At 38.9% G+C, this 17384-nt stretch overlaps 1 protein-coding gene across 2 annotated transcripts in view; it reads right to left on the bottom strand.

Moving 5' to 3' along the window:
- The window catches only part of ttc27 (tetratricopeptide repeat domain 27), a 137740-nt gene that overhangs the window by 45475 nt on the left and 74881 nt on the right, over positions 1-17384 (bottom strand). For both annotated transcript variants that reach the window (XM_049601182.1, XM_049601181.1), the window contains exon 10: positions 1647-1760. In XM_049601182.1, the coding sequence (XP_049457139.1) occupies positions 1647-1760 (114 nt within the window). The remainder of the gene's footprint in view (positions 1-1646; positions 1761-17384) is intronic.

The raw sequence follows: 17384 nt of genomic DNA, 5'->3' as shown, positions 1-17384 counted from the left end.
CGGTCGACATTGCAACTTGTTATTTTGCTGTGTCAGTGAGGTATAGGCTACACCGAGTGTGAGGTATCTCATTTTACACTGGAATTATAATTCCTTTTTCATTTGTTATAATATTTAGATTTAAACTTTTGTACAAAGTTTAATCTTAAATTGTATTTTGAATGTTTGAATGGTGCTGTTGACCAATCAAAAATGCTATTAAAAGCCATGAGGGTTTTAAGGTTAAATAAAAAGCAGCAGCAACAGCATTGCATAACTTATTTCTTCCTTTAGGGGAGAAGAATATTTGTTGCACAGTTTGAACATGGTGTTTTTATGTGTATATTAAGAAAAGTACATCCATACAAATGTATTATTAACAATTTAAGAGAGGAGAAAAGAAGGTATCAGATTGGTGTCGGTATCGAAAACATATTGCCTCCAGCCACAACTATCACAGGCGCTGAGGCATAAGTGTTTACAATTTTACTCTCAGTCTAAATGTTGTGTTATGTACCTTTGCTATACTTGGGAAAAAGCCAAAGATAAATCCCCACTCAAGTGGACAATAAAGTAGGAAAGAAAGTAAGCAAGTCAGTCAGTCAGTCAGTCAGTCAGCCTGCCCATCTGTCTAGCCTCAAGCCTGAAATGTTCAAGTAAAGAAAGAACAATCCATGTTTTATTTTCCTTTCAGCATGTGTACAATGACTGTCATCTTCCAGCCAGGTGTTCAAGTCTTATAATTTCTTTACTGGCTCTTTCACGGTCCCATAATGACATCTGTATTAAGCCTCTCAAAGCTGTTATTGGTCAATATCCGAAGTAACATTTGGAGCTGTGGTGGATTAATGGTTTTGTTTGTGCTCAGGGTTGTTCCAAAAGACAAAACAACATTACTCCATATCTCAATGGTTCCACAAGTCAGGTCAAGCTCTGCAGCTGTTTTAACTAAAACATCCACACAGGTAGATAAGACTATTGCTGAATGTGATTTATAGCACACACCATGAATAAAGCTAAAGTTTGCAGTGACAAATTGTATTCTGCAATGGATTTAAACAGTGTGCATCAGGGAATTATAAAAGCAAGAAATGTCTTAACTGTAATAAAAGAACATGACTTTTGCTGACTAAATGGATATGTTGACAAATACATTCAGGTGGAAAAATCAAACTGGTGAAAATCTCTGGGGTCAAAATTGTGTGAAAAAAAACTGCGAAACTGTGTGTGTGTTTCCACTGTGCCTGTTTTGGTGTGCGCGTTTTTAATTTGTGCTTAAAAAAATCTAAATGGAAATGCCAATAAATAAAAAAAACCCTCAAGAGGATAAGCGGTTAAGAATATGGATGGATATATTATTTTATTGTTTATTGTTCTGAAGTTCATTTGTTATTTTATTTTTATTATTGATTTATATGGATATTATAATACATGTACAACATGTTACTGAAAGCAAATTAGCACATAACTTTTATCTTATTTTTCTGGTTAGCTATGTTGTTTATTTGCATTTTAGTAATAAACCTGCAGTACTGACTGATGGGGTTGGGGTGGTTAAGAATCTCTGCTGCATCACATGCATGCATGTTTAGTACTCCTGATGAAAGGATTCTTAATGAATATATAAATACCCCACCCCACCTCCACGCACACACACATCTCCTTACCTGGGTTTGCATCATGGCTCTCTCGACACATCGGGAGCTCCCTTTTTCCAGTTTGGTCCTGAGGCAAAGTGCTGTGACTTCTACAGCCCAGAACTTAGGCTGAGACAGAATACACTGTAGAGGGACAAGGGAGGGATAGAGTTCATGATCATCTTTTTTTACAGCCTGAAGTTATAAAAGATGCAAAACAAATCATAATCTGGGACTCCAATTCTGATGACTTAACAAAGTCAAGATTGGTTTGTTTAAATCACATCAAAGTGTGTATTCATAGGGGTCCAGTCACAAATTAGCAATGACCTGCTCTAGTCACATGGGCCAAACCCTTACTCCAAAGACATTATTATGCAGCCTATTATTATGACAACCCCTCAAACTTTCAAGTACAAGTTAGCATTCAAATAATGGCCAAGTCTTAAGCAGCCAGCACAAATAAATGAATGCGGGTCACTCATTAAAAAAGACTGAGTAAAGAGAGAGCGAGTGGTCGACTCACACACACATCGCAAATTCAATATGTAGTACAATTCCACAGCACTAATTCTACAGTCCAACAACAGAGTTGAGTTTTACTACATACCATTATTTATACACTGCTCAAAAAATTAAGGGAACACTTAATGTGACAGTGTAACACCAAGTCAGTTAAATTTCAGGGATGTCAATCTGTCCATTTAGGAAGCACATGTGTTTGTGAAACAATTTCACCTGCTTTGGTGTGAATGAAAGTGACAACAGGTGTAATGGAGAAGCAAAAGCAAGACAACCAAAAAGGGAATGGTTTTGCATGTTGTGGCCTCAGACAGTTGCTCTCTCCTTATCCTTCCTGACTGATTCTTCTCTAGTTTTGTGTTCTGCTAGTGTCCTTGTCACTACTGGTACCACCTCATGCTACCAGTAGTGTCCTTGTCACTACTGGTAGCATGAGGCGGTACCTGCTGCCCAGTCAGATTGCACAAGTAGTTCAGCTCCTCCAGCACGGCACATCCATACATGCCGTTGCAAGGTTTGCTCTGTCTCTGGCTGTTACACAAGGAGACCTGGACAGGGCTGTAGAAGGGCATCAACCCAGCAGCAGGACCGGTATCTGCTCCTTTGTGTGAGGAGGAACAGGAGGAACACTGCCAGAGCCCTACAAAATGACCTCCAGCAGGCTACTGGTGTGCATGTTTCTGACCAAACTGTCAGAAACAGACTCCATGAGGGTGGCATGGGGGCCCGCTGTCCTCTGGTGGGACCTGTGCTCACAGCCGAGTACCATGCAGCTCAATTGGCATTTACCAGAGAATTTCAGAATAGGCAGGTGCACCATTGGTGCCCCGTTCTCTTTACAGATGAGAGCAGGTTCACACTGAGCACATGTGACAGGCATAAGAGAGTCTGGAGCCATCATGGTGAACATTATGCTGCCTGTGACATCATCCAACATGACTGGTTTGGTGGTGACTCAGTGACGTTCTGGGGAGAGGGTTGCACAGACCTCCATGTCACAGCCAACGGTACCCTGACTACTGTTTGGTACCAGGATGAAATCCTTAGAGCGACTGTCAAAGCTTACGCTGGTTCACTGAACCAGCACATGTGAGACCAAAACCAGACTAAAACCATCTTTTGTGCCAGGCGGTAAACATGTTTATTTCTGCTATAAGGTTGGATATTTTAACATGGGAGTGTATGGGGACTGACTGGCCTTTTCGGGCAAGCCTCAACTACAGTTCCTCATAGAGGAAGGTCCTCCCAGATGAACTGCAGTTTTTGGTACTTCCATGTTCTCTTCATTTGTCAGCCCCAGAGGCTGCCGCTTGCGTCAAACTGTATGATTGTCCTGCCTTCGTGAGATGAATGACAAAGAATGCAAAGTGACCTTACCTGATTAATCAATATTGTGCTTATCATATAGTATACTTAAAGGTGCTGTATGTAAGAATGTGGCCAAAACGGTTACTGCACTCAAATTCAAAATACTGCCACGAGTCGTGTCCGCCCCCCCTCCCCTACAGATTCGAGGTTGCTGGACAGCGGCACGCTGGAGACTGATTTGTTTGCCCATGGGCGGCTGCCGTGGCAGGGCCGCGTCACCGCGTCCTTGATCTTCGGTTTTCCAGTGGACCATTCGAGCAAGTCCGGCTTCTCTGCTGCTAATGCTGCTGCCAGGATACAGCTGAGGAGACTTCTAATGCTATGTAGCGGGACACTGCTAATGCTGCTTGCCGTGCTGCTGTAGCTCAGTCGTAACTGTAACTGATGCTGAGACTCTACTGACTGTGTGACTGGTAGACGGCGGTGGGTGGCGCAACAGGCCAAAACACAAATTCAAAACATAAACACGATTTGCGGACCGTAAAATTTTTTTTTAAAATGCGAATATTCTGGCTGTACTATTGTTGTCGGTGAGATCAGTATGTTATATGAACATTATTCCTTAGTCTCTGTGACATATTAGGATGATTTTACGACTATTTGCTTTAGATTTCTTACATATAGCTCCTTTAAAAAGACAAGCTGAGGGCTGTTCAAAATCGGTCTGCAGGCCACAATTGGCCCCTGGGCTGGACTTAGGACATGACTGAATTATTGCCACATGTTATGGTGCCCCATGTGAGGCTCATTATTGGCATCATACTTTGGTACCTTGTATTATCCTCATTTTGACTACACAGCAACAGCATTTCTGTTAAACTAAAGAAACAGTAAAATATGATCTGACTCTGTTGTTGTACTGATGGAATTAGTGCTATGGAAATGTAGATCATACTGAAAATATAAAGATGACAGATAAACATGTAGGATGTACCGTGCTTGCATTAACAAAGGAACAGTAGAATAAAAAACAGGTCACGCTCCTTCTGCAGTTGAGGTGAACAAACCACTTTTTGAAAATTTACTGTATAATTTATCAAGCTGTATTTGAAATTTGCTAACTTGTAGTAGTATTACAGGACAGCCATTACCTTTCTTTCCTATTTCACATCTCCACATTTAGCTTCCTCATGAATATTCACATGCTGTCATGCATTTTGAAGGCAGTACGTAAGTTAATTCATTTCAGTAGTCACCATCAAAGTGGTCATCTAAAATTGCATAGCCTCTGGCATTATCATTTACACAGGAGATGGCGTCAACTGTTAAGTGGTAGTAACAAATTCTTAAAACCTATAATAAACAATCAACCAATCAATAAATCAGTCAATCGTGTATTTGTCACATAAAATCATACAAGGTGCAACTCCAGAGAAATGTGATCCTGTCAGCTCCTTCAACCTATGCATTGCAATTTAGTCCTGTTTTGCCTCTTTTTACATTGTAGGCTGTTGCTTTATAAAAATTTCCAGACTGGCTACAGTGTAAGTTTATGGCATCCTGGATGCTTCTGGAATTCCATGGTTTCAGGTTGTGGAATGATTTAACTATAGTTTTGGGTGCAGTTGCTTCTGTCGTTTTCCAAATTAAATCCACCACAGGCTCAGTGAATTCATTGATGTCATCAGCGACATCAGCAGTGGTGTCCTGGAACGTGCTCCAGACTCCGATTGGATCCATCTCTTGCGTCAGAAAAAACATTGTGGCTTTCACTAACCATAGAGATTTTGAAAACGCACAACTATACAATGACGATATATTTATGATATTTGGGAATCGTAAAATAGATACAGTAGTTAAACTGAGAATAGAGGATACAGAAATTGAAAGAGTGTTTGAAACTACATTTTTAGGTGTCATTATGGACCATAAACTGAATTGGAAAATGCATATTAATCATGTTAAATCAAAATTAGCCAAATCAATTGCCATATTAGACAAGGTAAAGGATATGTTGGACCAGTGTGCTAAGTATATTCTGTATTGTTCAATGGTTGTCCCTTACATAATGTATTGCCTAGAAATATGGGGAACGCATATTCTACCCATACTAAACCTATTTTTATCCTTCAAAAAAGAGCTATAAGGATTATCACAAAATCAAATTACAGAGAACCATCAAATGGATTATTTATTAAATTAAGGGCTTTCAAATTTATGGACTTAGTGGACTACAGAATAGCATTGATAATGTACAAAGCGTATAACAACCTGTTACCATGTAAAATTGTGAGTATGTTTAAAAAAAGGGAATGTAGATATGAGCTCCGAGGGAAACGTATGATTGAGAAAATAAAATCCAGGACTAAGATAAAAGATCAATGTATTTCTGTAAGGGGTGCAAATTTATGGAATGCTCTTGACGACAAATTGAAGATGTGCCAGTCAATTTATGAATTCAAACGCTTGTTTAAAAGTAAGGTATTTGAAAAATATGAGAAATGTAGTTGATGTTACTGATATCATTCTGGAATTATATTTGGGATTTATGTGTAATATGGTATTATTTTCTGTTTAATGTTTTGAATGATTTAATCTGAATAAGCTGATCATGTAAGAAGGGTAGACGAAAATAAGCGTTAGCTTCAGCCTATGCCTTTTCGGTTTGGTTATTTTCTAGTTATACTGATATTTTCTGTTAAACTGTGCAGTTTTAAATGACCTGACCGAAATAAACATTTTTCATTCATTTTTCATTCCTTCATAAGACCTAACCTCCCCTTTATTCTCCTTCACTTAACTAAAGCAACACATGGCCCCTTTGTCTGCTGTGCTCTATAGTATGAGAGGCCCTTTGAGACATAATTCATACTTGGTTTCACATGTAGCATCATACTCTCATACATACACCACTATACTCTTACACAAACACTACTATACTCTCTTATATTTATCATCATGTTTTCTTTTATTTACTGTCATACTCTAAAGGCCAAAACACACCTCTAAAGGCCAAAACACACCTCGTCGACGTGCCGCGCTGTGGCACTTTACAGTATTGTCCTATTTTTCCAGCGTCAACGCCCTTGAAAAAGCGCTATTTTGTACTTCCCAGTCTAGCGGACTAGCGTGTGCAATAGAAATCCGGTTGACGCCCCGCAGCGCGACGCTTTTTGTGTGTGTTGGGGGCTGCACTTGACTCGCAATGACGCCACCGTCATATGACGCCGCACCCGCGAAGGTTCATTGCTGCAGTGCGTGAACCTTCGCAGGCACTCCACTCTGCTCAGCGGCCTGTGTGGACAGTCAAAGGCCAACAGCTTCACTGAGTCGCTCAAGGTCCGCCATCTTCTCATATTATGACTGGGAAGGCGGGCCTTCTTCTCGCTTCATCAAAAATAACCAATCAGGAACTGATAATTCAGTCTTATTTCCGTTTCAATCAAACTCTCTCACACAAACAACTATTCTCATTCACACACCCTATCATTCTGTCTTACATTCACTGTCATTTTGTTCCTTACACATGATTATTTGCATTCACATGTAAAACTAATTTCTCTTACATATGCTATTATTCTGCTTCAAATATAATATTATTCTCTCATACATATATTTGAGCTTTATTTTACATGTACTGTTACTTTCATGTACATACTATCATACTTACATACATATAATATTATCCTCTGTTACACTAAGAGTATGACAGTAAATAAAAGAAAACATGATGCTAAATATAAGAGAGTACAGTAGTGTTTGTGTAAGAGTATAGTGGTGTGTGTATAAGAGTATGATTGTGCATGTAAGAGGGTATAGTAGTGTTTGTGTAAGAGTATAGTGGTGCATGTATAAGAGTATGATTGTGCATGTAAGAGGGTAAAGTAGTGTTTGTGTAAGAGTATAGTGGTGTATGTATGAGAGTATGATTGTGCATGTAAGAGGGTAAAGTAGTGTTTGTGTAAGAGTATAGTGGTGCATGTATAAGAGTATGATTGTGCATGTAAGAGAGTATAGTAGTGTTTGTGTAAGAGTATAGTGGTGTATGTATAAGAGTATGATTGTGCATGTAAGAGGGTATAGTAGTGTTTGTGTAACAGTATAGTGGTGTATGTATGAGAGTATGATTGTGCATGTCAGAGAGTATAGTAGTGTTTGTGTAAGAGTATAGTGGTGTGTGTATAAGAGTATGATTGTGCATGTAAGAGGGTATAGTAGTGTTTGTGTAAGAGTATAGTGGTGTATGTATAAGAGTATGATTGTGCATGTAAGAGAGTATAGTAGTGTTTGTGTAAGAGTATAGTGGTGTATGTATAAGAGTATGATTGTGCATGTAAGAGGGTATAGTAGTGTTTGTGTAAGAGTATAGTGGTGTATGTATGAGAGTATGATTGTGCATGTAAGAGAGTATAGTAGTGTTTGTGTAAGAGTATAGTGGTGTATGTATGAGAGTATGATTGTGCATGTAAGAGGGTATAGTAGTGTTTGTGTGAGAGTATAGTGGTGTATGTATGAGAGTATGATTGTGCATGTAAGAGGGTATAGTAGTGTTTGTGTGAGAGTATAGTGGTGTATGAGAGTATGATTGTGCATGTAAGAGGGTATAGTAGTGTTTGTGTAAGAGTATAGTGGTGTATGTATGAAAGTATGATTGTGCATGTAAGAGAGTATAGTAGTGTTTGTGTAAGAGTATAGTGGTGTATGTATGAGAGTATGATTGTGCATGTAAGAGGGTATAGTAGTGTTTGTGTAAGAGTATAGTGGTGTATGTATGAAAGTATGATTGTGCATGTAAGAGGGTATAGTAGTGTTTGTGTAAGAGTATAGTGGTGTATGTATGAGAGTATGATGTTACATGTGAAACCAAGTATGAATTATGTCTCAAAGGGCCTCTCATACTATAGTGAGAAGTCAACCAGCAATTTTCAATGAGAACACCTAATTATTAAAACCTATTACAGCCTGAACACCCTTATCTGTGTGCTGTGCTGATTATCTGCTGTATAATAGCTGGGACAGCTTAGTGGTACAGATTTAGATGAGCTGATTAAAGAGAACAGGGGACATGGATATCGAGCTTACATACTGGCAGGTAGACATCGCGGAAGATGATTCTAGCTCTTTATATGAGCTCAAGCTTTGGCTTGCTTTAATCAGAACAAGTCATACAACAATGATGATGGAAATATGCAATGAATGTGATACATGGTTGTTCGTGAGATGAACAAACACTAATGATGTTTGTGGATGCTTAGCAAGTCTTGCTGGAGTCATTAGTACGGCAGTAAATTGTCCTAATTAGGCAATTATTCCTCCAGCAACATCAATCACTGAGCAATTAAATCAAAGGATAAGGCACGCTCAGCATTTGTCATGCGACTGTTAACATGAACGAGCAATAAGCTCATCGCAAAAGCAATGAAGGAAGTTTAATTTTATAGCAGTAGGATAGTAACCTAGGCAAAAAAATCACTTCTTAATACTCTTGTTATGACTGATAATTTTCTGTGCATTGGACAGTGATAGTAATGCCAACCGTTAGTTGCACTGACCGTCAGCTTCAGCTAAAATGCGTTATAAAACATAACGACATATTCTATGTGGTATGTTTTGACATCATAAAATAACATGATTTTTACTACAGAAAGATGCTCAGCATCTTGACACGCTGCTGGCTTTTGTAGAATCATGTCAATACATAGTGCTACCTTTGCAAAGAATTTAAAAAATAGTCTGCCCTCATGAAAAATGCTTTTCTTTTCATCAAGTTGAGGCGGAGCTTTCACTGCAGCTGCACTTATTGTTGTTCTTCCGTGCTGGTAGGCGTTCTTCTTCTTTGTTTGGTATTTATTGGCCAGTGTTGGGCTTGTTACTCTAAAATGTCACATATATTACTCATTACTCCTTTCTAAAGTAATAACATAACTTTACTTATTACTCCTTGCCAATAGTAATTTGTTACACTATTCGTTAAAGTGCTTTTCTGTTACACCCCATCTCCTGTTGTGGTAAAGCAACATTTCATCCACCACATATCCAACCACAAGCTTTATTACTTGTTTGAAGCTGCAGCTGTCCACGATTAAAATCCAGTTTTGGTGTTTGATCTCTGCGGCTGAGAAGGGATCACCTTTGGTTTGGTGTATTACCTGAAGCTTCACATTGTTGTGCTGTTCGTAATAGTTGTTTCCAGAGTTGGGTATAACGTGTTAGAGTACTTTGATTACTTTTTGCAGTAACGAGTAACCTAATGTGTTAGTTTGCTGTTTGAGTAATAAAATACTTAAGTACATTTTCAAACAAGACATCAGTTACTTCTGTTACTTTTAGAACGCTGGTCCTTCAGCTCCGAAACAGCAATGGTTGTCGTTTGGTTCTAATAACGGAGATAACGTTAAACCTATCAGTCTGAAAGAAGCCACGGAGCTTGTGGCTCGCTACATGGTCGGAGAAATGCTGCCGTTGTCTACGGTGGAGTCTAAATAGGTAGAGTAGGACTCACCAACAGACATATTTCAGACTCAGGACTTGCATTATGCCTGGTACACGCTACACGCTGGTACTCACCAATTATCCCTGGTCGTCTTTCACGGCATGTGTGATGTCATCGGCTTATTCTTGTCCTATTTTTATTACTTTTACTATTATTGAGTCACTGTGTGTCTGTTCATGTGCCAGCCAACATGTTGTTGTAGTCACCTAAAAGCATCAGCAGATGGTAGGAGCTACATTTAAAGCGCAATACGTAAACTGTCAAGCTACTGTGTCTTCCACAGGAAGTTCTGACAAATGTTTCAGAATAAAAGCCTATTTAGAAAATGGAGGGATTCTCTCAGCCGAGGTTATAAGGGGCTTTTAATTTGAAACAAGTGTTGAGTTTGGAATGGCGGTGCGATATGTTAACTTTATAAAGACAACGGAGCAGATAAAAAGTAAATATATAAACACACAGAGGGATTAATAAATAACGGGCCGTCTATAATGTAGTTTGTTTCAAATGGAGCTGGGAGCCTCTGCAGTTGTGGTGAGTAAAAGCCCCGCCACTATTTTATTTATTTATTAATTTTATATACTTTATTAATCCCCCTGAGGGGAAATTCAATTTTTTCACTCTTTTTTATCATTAACACACAGGTCCGAAAGACACACACATGCACAAACAGGACCTATACATACACAAAGTGGAGAGATGTCAGAGTGAGGGGGCTGCCTTGGTCAGGCACCCCGAGCAGCTGGGGGGTTCGGGGCCTGCTGCCCCTATTTGTTAATGTTATTACTTTATATCCGACCGTGAGGATGTACCATTGTTTGCTAGCTTGATGCTAATGACAGTAACGTTAACTCAGCGGGCTGACAAAGTGCCTCTGCTGTTTCACACCATCATTTCCCCCTTTTACTCTGTGTGGTAACATCCCTAGAGGAAATATTAAAAACGCTGGGGTGTTATTGTCATACAGTTGTCTACGGCAGCAGATCGTTTGTGTTTCTACTGGTCAAAGTGACGGCTGTGATGGGAGAATTGGATCTCAGTGAAGGGCAAGTGGTCCATAACTTTAATTTTGGAGACAAAAAAAATGTAGGCTTAGCGCCCTGTGGTCCATTGCCCAATAGGAAATGTAGAATACTCAAAAGTACTTTAAAAGTGCTTGAGTTACTTTTCTCAAGGAGTAACGTTGGAAGTACTTTTAAAGTAACTGAGTTACTTTACTCAGGGAGTAACACAGTAAAGTAACTGGTTACTTTTTTAAAAAGTAATGCAGTAAAGTACTTTGATTACTTTTAAAGTAACCCTTACCCAGCACTGGGTGTTTCAGACCAGAGGTTTGAGGAGGAGTTTTTCGCAGTGGAAAGACTTTTATTATGACTTCCTGCAGCAACAGTATTCTTGTCATCTTTCCACCTGACAGAATTTAAGTATGCAAATCTCCCAAACTAGCGTGCTGCTTTGTGCCGTCCCTGTGCAGCACGACTATCATAAAATTGAGTCATGAGATATTGTATTTCAAGTCAAAAGTGAAGTGATAACAAAAGTAACTTAACAAGTTGTTTGGATTTGGGGTAACTGTAATATTATCACTGAAATTTTATTAGCAATTAGTTACACAACTCATTACTTGGCACTTGTAGGCAAATATGCTACTCTGTCAGGTCCAAAAGAATTGCATCCCTAGTACCTACAGTAGTGGGAAAACCAAGTATTGTCACGTTTTCAGAATTCTGACATCGACTTGGTAATGAAGTCCCGGCTCTCATGACATCCTTCACATGTGCATGACGCACCACTAATAAGTATGTCCCACATAGCTCACACTTGACAATGCACTTCCTTGGGTCCTCAGCAATACACCAACCAATCGTGAAGTCTATCAGATGAACAGTTGTCAAGAAACTTGAAAGACAGACACACACAGAATGAAACTCCTTCCATTTTAGTTAAATTTGGAATGTGTAACAACTAGGATGACTAAACGAATGGATATTGCAGCTGCCTTAATAATCTATAGATTATTACAGTCTGATTATTCAATGTTTTACCACATTTGAAAAGTTCAAATTTCAAATATAAAGTGAAAACCCCAGTCCTGACACCTACAAAAGACAGTCTATTTAGACCACCATCTACAGTGTCTGCAATTTCAAGAGACAAGGGAGCTTTTAATACCTGTAGCACCTCTCTACCACATTGTGTCTCAGTTTAGAGGAGACACTGCTTTGTTTGGTAGCAGACTTGGCAGGATGAGGAATAATTTGTTTTGAGGTGCTGAGCATGGTGATCAAAACTGAGCCAACGTGAGAGGCATACAGACTGAATCTCCTGGGACTGGCTGCACAGTGTGCACTGAGCTATAAAAACACATTCAGATGTGACAGGGGAGACATGTTGAGTAGTGTCAGGTGAGAACAAAACTGCAACAATTTTGTAACTTGGCTAAGAGTTTTCAATGGAATACAGAAGCATCTATTCATTTGTCATTAAATGCAGAATACTGTAAATTCACGAATAGGAACCAAGGCCTTTAGTCACCTCAGCTGTGGTTACCTTAATATATTCAGTATTGTGTACATCCCTCATTTTATTTGCTGACTTTTAATTCAAAGTACACACAGAAGATATTAAGTTTCATTGACAGCAGCTTTAAAGTAATTGCAAACTAGAATTACCACCTTGCAGTTGTATGCCTCAGCAAACCAGTCAAGCCACACTTAGAGTTTACATCCATGTCTGTAAAATCTTGGATACTTCACAGCCATCTTCCCCCGTACAGCACAGAAGATCAATACAGTCAGCTCAGGTTTAAGATGCACACCCAAGATTTTGTATCCAATTTAGTATCCAACCAAAAGATGACCTTTGATTGTTTTGGATTTAAAGTGTCATCACTTCATTTTATCCTGTTGGACATTTGTGTGGAAAATTAGGGTATGATTCTACAGTTACGGCCAAAAACATGGTTTGCAAGGTCACAGTGACCTTGACCTTTGAGCACCAAGTTCTAATCAGTTCATTCTTGAGAAGTGGACGTCTTTGCCAAATTTTGAACAAATTCCCTCAAGCCCTTCTTGAGAATCACGTTCATGAGAATGAGACAGATGAAAAGTCACAGTGACTTTGACCTTTGACCACGAAAATCTAATCAGTTCATTCTTGAGTCCAAGTGGACATTTGTGCCAAATTTGGAAAAAGTCCCACTGAAACCACTGGAAATTATTAGGGAATGAAAACAGTGTTATTGCTAATGTTTTTATCTGGTCTTTATAAAAATGGACTGAATTTGTTTGTGCTGACCATTGCTATTAATTGTTAATAGGCTATTATTTGAATTTAAGCTTTTATTTACATTATGTTTTGTGCAGAAAATGTGCAATGTATAAGTACACTTAGACAAAATATTGTCCTAACAAATAAATGAGACCCACTTGATATTTTGAATAAGTATATATCATAACAAACATATAATAAAATAACATGCTGCACAGGAAGAAAATATTTGGGAGCTGGACTGAGCAGAGAGTTATCATAAAACTGCCACATCTCCAGGGCAATACATGAACCTTCTTAGCTTCTCATACTTTATTCTGACTTGGGATTTCCAAAATCAATATTTGTCTTTTAAAACGCACATGTTCCTTCAGCTCAGTCCTGATTTATGAGCCAAACACATTGTGGAGAGGGATCAGACAGACAATCAGACAGATGAGACCTCTAAGGGGGCAGGTTTGAAGAGTTGAAGGGAATATGCTGTACGGTAATGCCTAATGGTCTTAAAGTGGGACCTGGACATAAGTGGGATCACTTAAACCTTTGTTTGAACTCCAGCAGCTGGAGTCTGTGTGCTCATCAGCTGTTTCAACCCACTGTCTCTGCTGACTGAGTCCTCTGCCTACCAGTCATAACCTCTTTTCCTTAATGAGATCTGGAGAAAATCCACAACTGTTAAGCAGTCAGATTTTCCATTAGGAGATGACAAACCTGATTCATTTCATACAGACAATGCTTTTGGAAAGATAAATCAACAACTGCTTCTGGACATGAGTGAAAAGCCTACAATGAAAGCTCAGGTAGTAACTGATGCATCAGTATTACAGTACTTCCAAATGGTCCTCCAGGAAATTGAAAGAAGTCATGTATCGATGAAGACAGCTAGACATGTGACAACCATCTAACCAGCCTGCAGATTCCTGGATCCACATGTAGGCTGGGAAGATGCCTGCTCACAGAGCCAGCAGCTGCCTGCAGCTTTTCCATCCCATGCAGTGACAATACAACATAGACTGCCAGTTCATTGTTCAACTGAGCTCCCAGCTGGATGAATGATGACAAGGGTCCAACTTTTGAGAAAGTAATGAGCACAAAACAGGCCCAGTACCACATGTCAAACTGTGCCCACAACTGTTTATTTTAATTTGGAGAGTGCTATCAGCTAAAATATGGATGATTAGCAAAGTTGGACTTGCTGACCAGGATCCAGGACACTGGAATAACAATAAGGTATAACTTGGGAACACGAAATGAAGTTTTTGTAAACCAGTAAGTCAGACTTGATGACGATCTCAGAACCAATGCATCATTCAGTAAGTGGGTAGAAGTGAGTGACAATATGCAGGATTTGATTTTTCCATATGTACCATTTCAAAACATTCATTACGTAAGATAATACATTCATATTGGTTCCTTCGATGTGAATCATAGTGGAAATGTTAGTTTGAAAAGCTTAGCCCCTTAAATTCAAGTTCACAGTCAAGTTTTTAATGAAGCTGACATGTCATGACAGTCAAGCACCACTTGTGGGGGGGGCAGCAATACGCCTATAGGTATCTAGGCTGCTGGAAACAGCAACAAAGAAGAAGAAGAAGAAGTGTTTACAATTAACAGAAGCTGTAGTGTTTGTTTCCGATATACCTGTGTTGTCCTACTTGCGTTTTTGCACCACAACTTAACTACAACACTCCTGCTGATCCATTTTGTCCTCTACAATGACAGACGAGAGCGAGAAGAAAAGGCGAACAAGTGTATGGACCGTTCAGAGGATGAATCTATAAACTTTGGTGATCCTCTGACATTTTTTATCTAGCACCACCATTTAATTTCATTACAAAATCAAAAATCTAAAGGCATTTAAGGTAAAACTGAGTTGCAAGTATTTTTTTATTTTCACAAGGTAAGTTAAGGTAAGGTAAAACTTTAATGTCCCCGTAGGGCAATTTGGTTTGCAGTCAGTAAAGGGAGACATAACAATACAATATGACAATACAGCTCACATACAGAACACCAAGACCACACACAGGACAAAAAACAACAACATGACTTGGCATCAATGACCATTAAAGGCAACTATTGCAGATGGGACAAAGGGATATCTGTATTAATGCTCTATCTATAGGTAGAGCATTTTGGAAGGATAAACCTCCGCCCTGAAGGAAGCAGCTGAAACTCAGCATGTAAAGGATGCAAAGGGTCGGACACGATGGACTGAGCCCTTGACATGAGCCTCTCCTCATAAAGCTGTGTAAGATTTTATATTAAGATTTTATAGTAACCCCAGAGATCTTAGAACACAGCTTGACCATCTTTTCCACTTTGTTCTTATTTTTCAGACTGAGATGGCCGAACCAACAAATGATAGTCAAGTCAAGGCTTAAGTCCTCAAATTAATGACCTGCATCAAAATGAGTACAACAAGGCTTGTGACTGCACAAACAACTAATTCGTTTTGTTTCCTTGACAAAGTTTTGGTAATCATTATCCTGTGAAATTTGTTATTTTTGCAGCCTGGCTGACAGAACAACTAAAATCACAGTCACTGTAACTTTAACACAGCATGATAGAAAACCTTCACTGTGAGCCATATTTGCCTGAATGAGAGTTATTGTTGATACAAACTAAAAAAAAAATAAAAAGGGCCAATTAAAAGTAAAAATTGATTCCACCCTCTTTGATTCTACCTTAAAAAAAAACAATTTCTATGACTTACTGTCAAGTTTACAAAGTTAACTTCAAAATACCTCCATGCCATTTATGCTTTCAACATACTGAAAGTAGTCACTGTGTTAAAAGTAGGAAAGAGAGTGAGAGGAGAGCCTGCAGCGTGACTCAGTTTCTCACCTTTCAATTAGTGTCTTCACTTCCACTCACTCTTTTCCTCCGTATTCCTCTCTAATTAACTGACATGTCTAATGAGTGGGAGCAACCAGGCGTGATATGGACAAAATATTTGCCTCAGCACAACAACAAAAGAAAAGCCTACCAAAAAATTAGGTGCTTTAAAGTTGGCAATACTTTCTTTTAGGAGAAAATTGCTATTTCACAGGGCTTAGGTCAGGAATGATCACTGATTACTTATTCCTGACTTTTATTCCTGTCAACCTTGAGACTGCTCTGATGTTATCATTTGAAACACGTCTTTTGGCTGATGCGTTCCAGACAGCCAAGGTTGAACTAAAGAACTGCTTTATATTATGGGGTTACTGTTTTATATTAATGGAAAGAAATAAAGTGTATCGAACTCCTAAAATGTAAAGCATACAAAGATAAGACGATGCACAAATAGGAGGCAGCTCCCTGCTTTATTACTTAAGAAGACAAGAAATGCTGAGAAGTAACAACAACATACAAGCTCCCCAGGTTACCCAAGCCAAAAACTGTTCTAGACACCAGCCAGGACCATATGTTGCTTTGTGGATAAAATCCCAGCCATGATGTCCTGGCTGTTCTGTGGCCTCATACTGAAGGAGATGGCCATGGAATTAAAAAAACAAATTACCAAATAATTGGTAAGGAAAGGAGACTGCCTACAGGATTAGTGCTAGTATTTGGACATTATATGTTTTAATGTCTGTTTCTCATCTTGTCTGTACTTCTAATTGTAAATCTAACATTGCTGCTTTTACTGTCCTGTATGCACATAGCCTGGCTCCAGACCACTGAATTAATACTAACATTTCCAATTATTTTCTTCGATTCAGTAGGTTTCTTGCTGTGTTCACTCATTGTTGCTTACCCAACTGGAAAACAACCAAGCCAAAGAGCCTTGTAGGGATTAAGAATGGGGACGTGATGAGAACAAAAATCCATTCCACACAAAAATGACTAAAGGCATGGATGAGACTGACATATCTGTACAGGTTGTTAACTTAGAAAAATGAGAAGGCTAAGAGTAAACACGCATCTAGGAACCATTAAGACCTGTACCAAATGTTATAACAATTCATCGACGAAATAATTACATATTTCACTACTTAGAAACTATGACCTGTTAGTGGCAGCAGATGAAAATTCTGTCTAAAGCCTCAATAATCTAACCAATAGTTGTCAAGATATTTAACTTTAGCACTACAGTCAATAGCATACATCCTGAGGAGATCATCAGTTTCTGGACCAAATTCCATGGAATGGATGATCCAACCAACCTTGCCATTGAACAAACTAAATTTAATCGA

This window comes from Epinephelus fuscoguttatus, linkage group LG16 (assembly GCF_011397635.1).
Source record: "Epinephelus fuscoguttatus linkage group LG16, E.fuscoguttatus.final_Chr_v1".
Taxonomy (NCBI): domain Eukaryota; kingdom Metazoa; phylum Chordata; class Actinopteri; order Perciformes; family Serranidae; genus Epinephelus; species Epinephelus fuscoguttatus.
The sequence above is the reverse complement of the archived record's forward strand: the minus strand, read 5'-3'. Positions and strand labels throughout refer to the sequence as shown.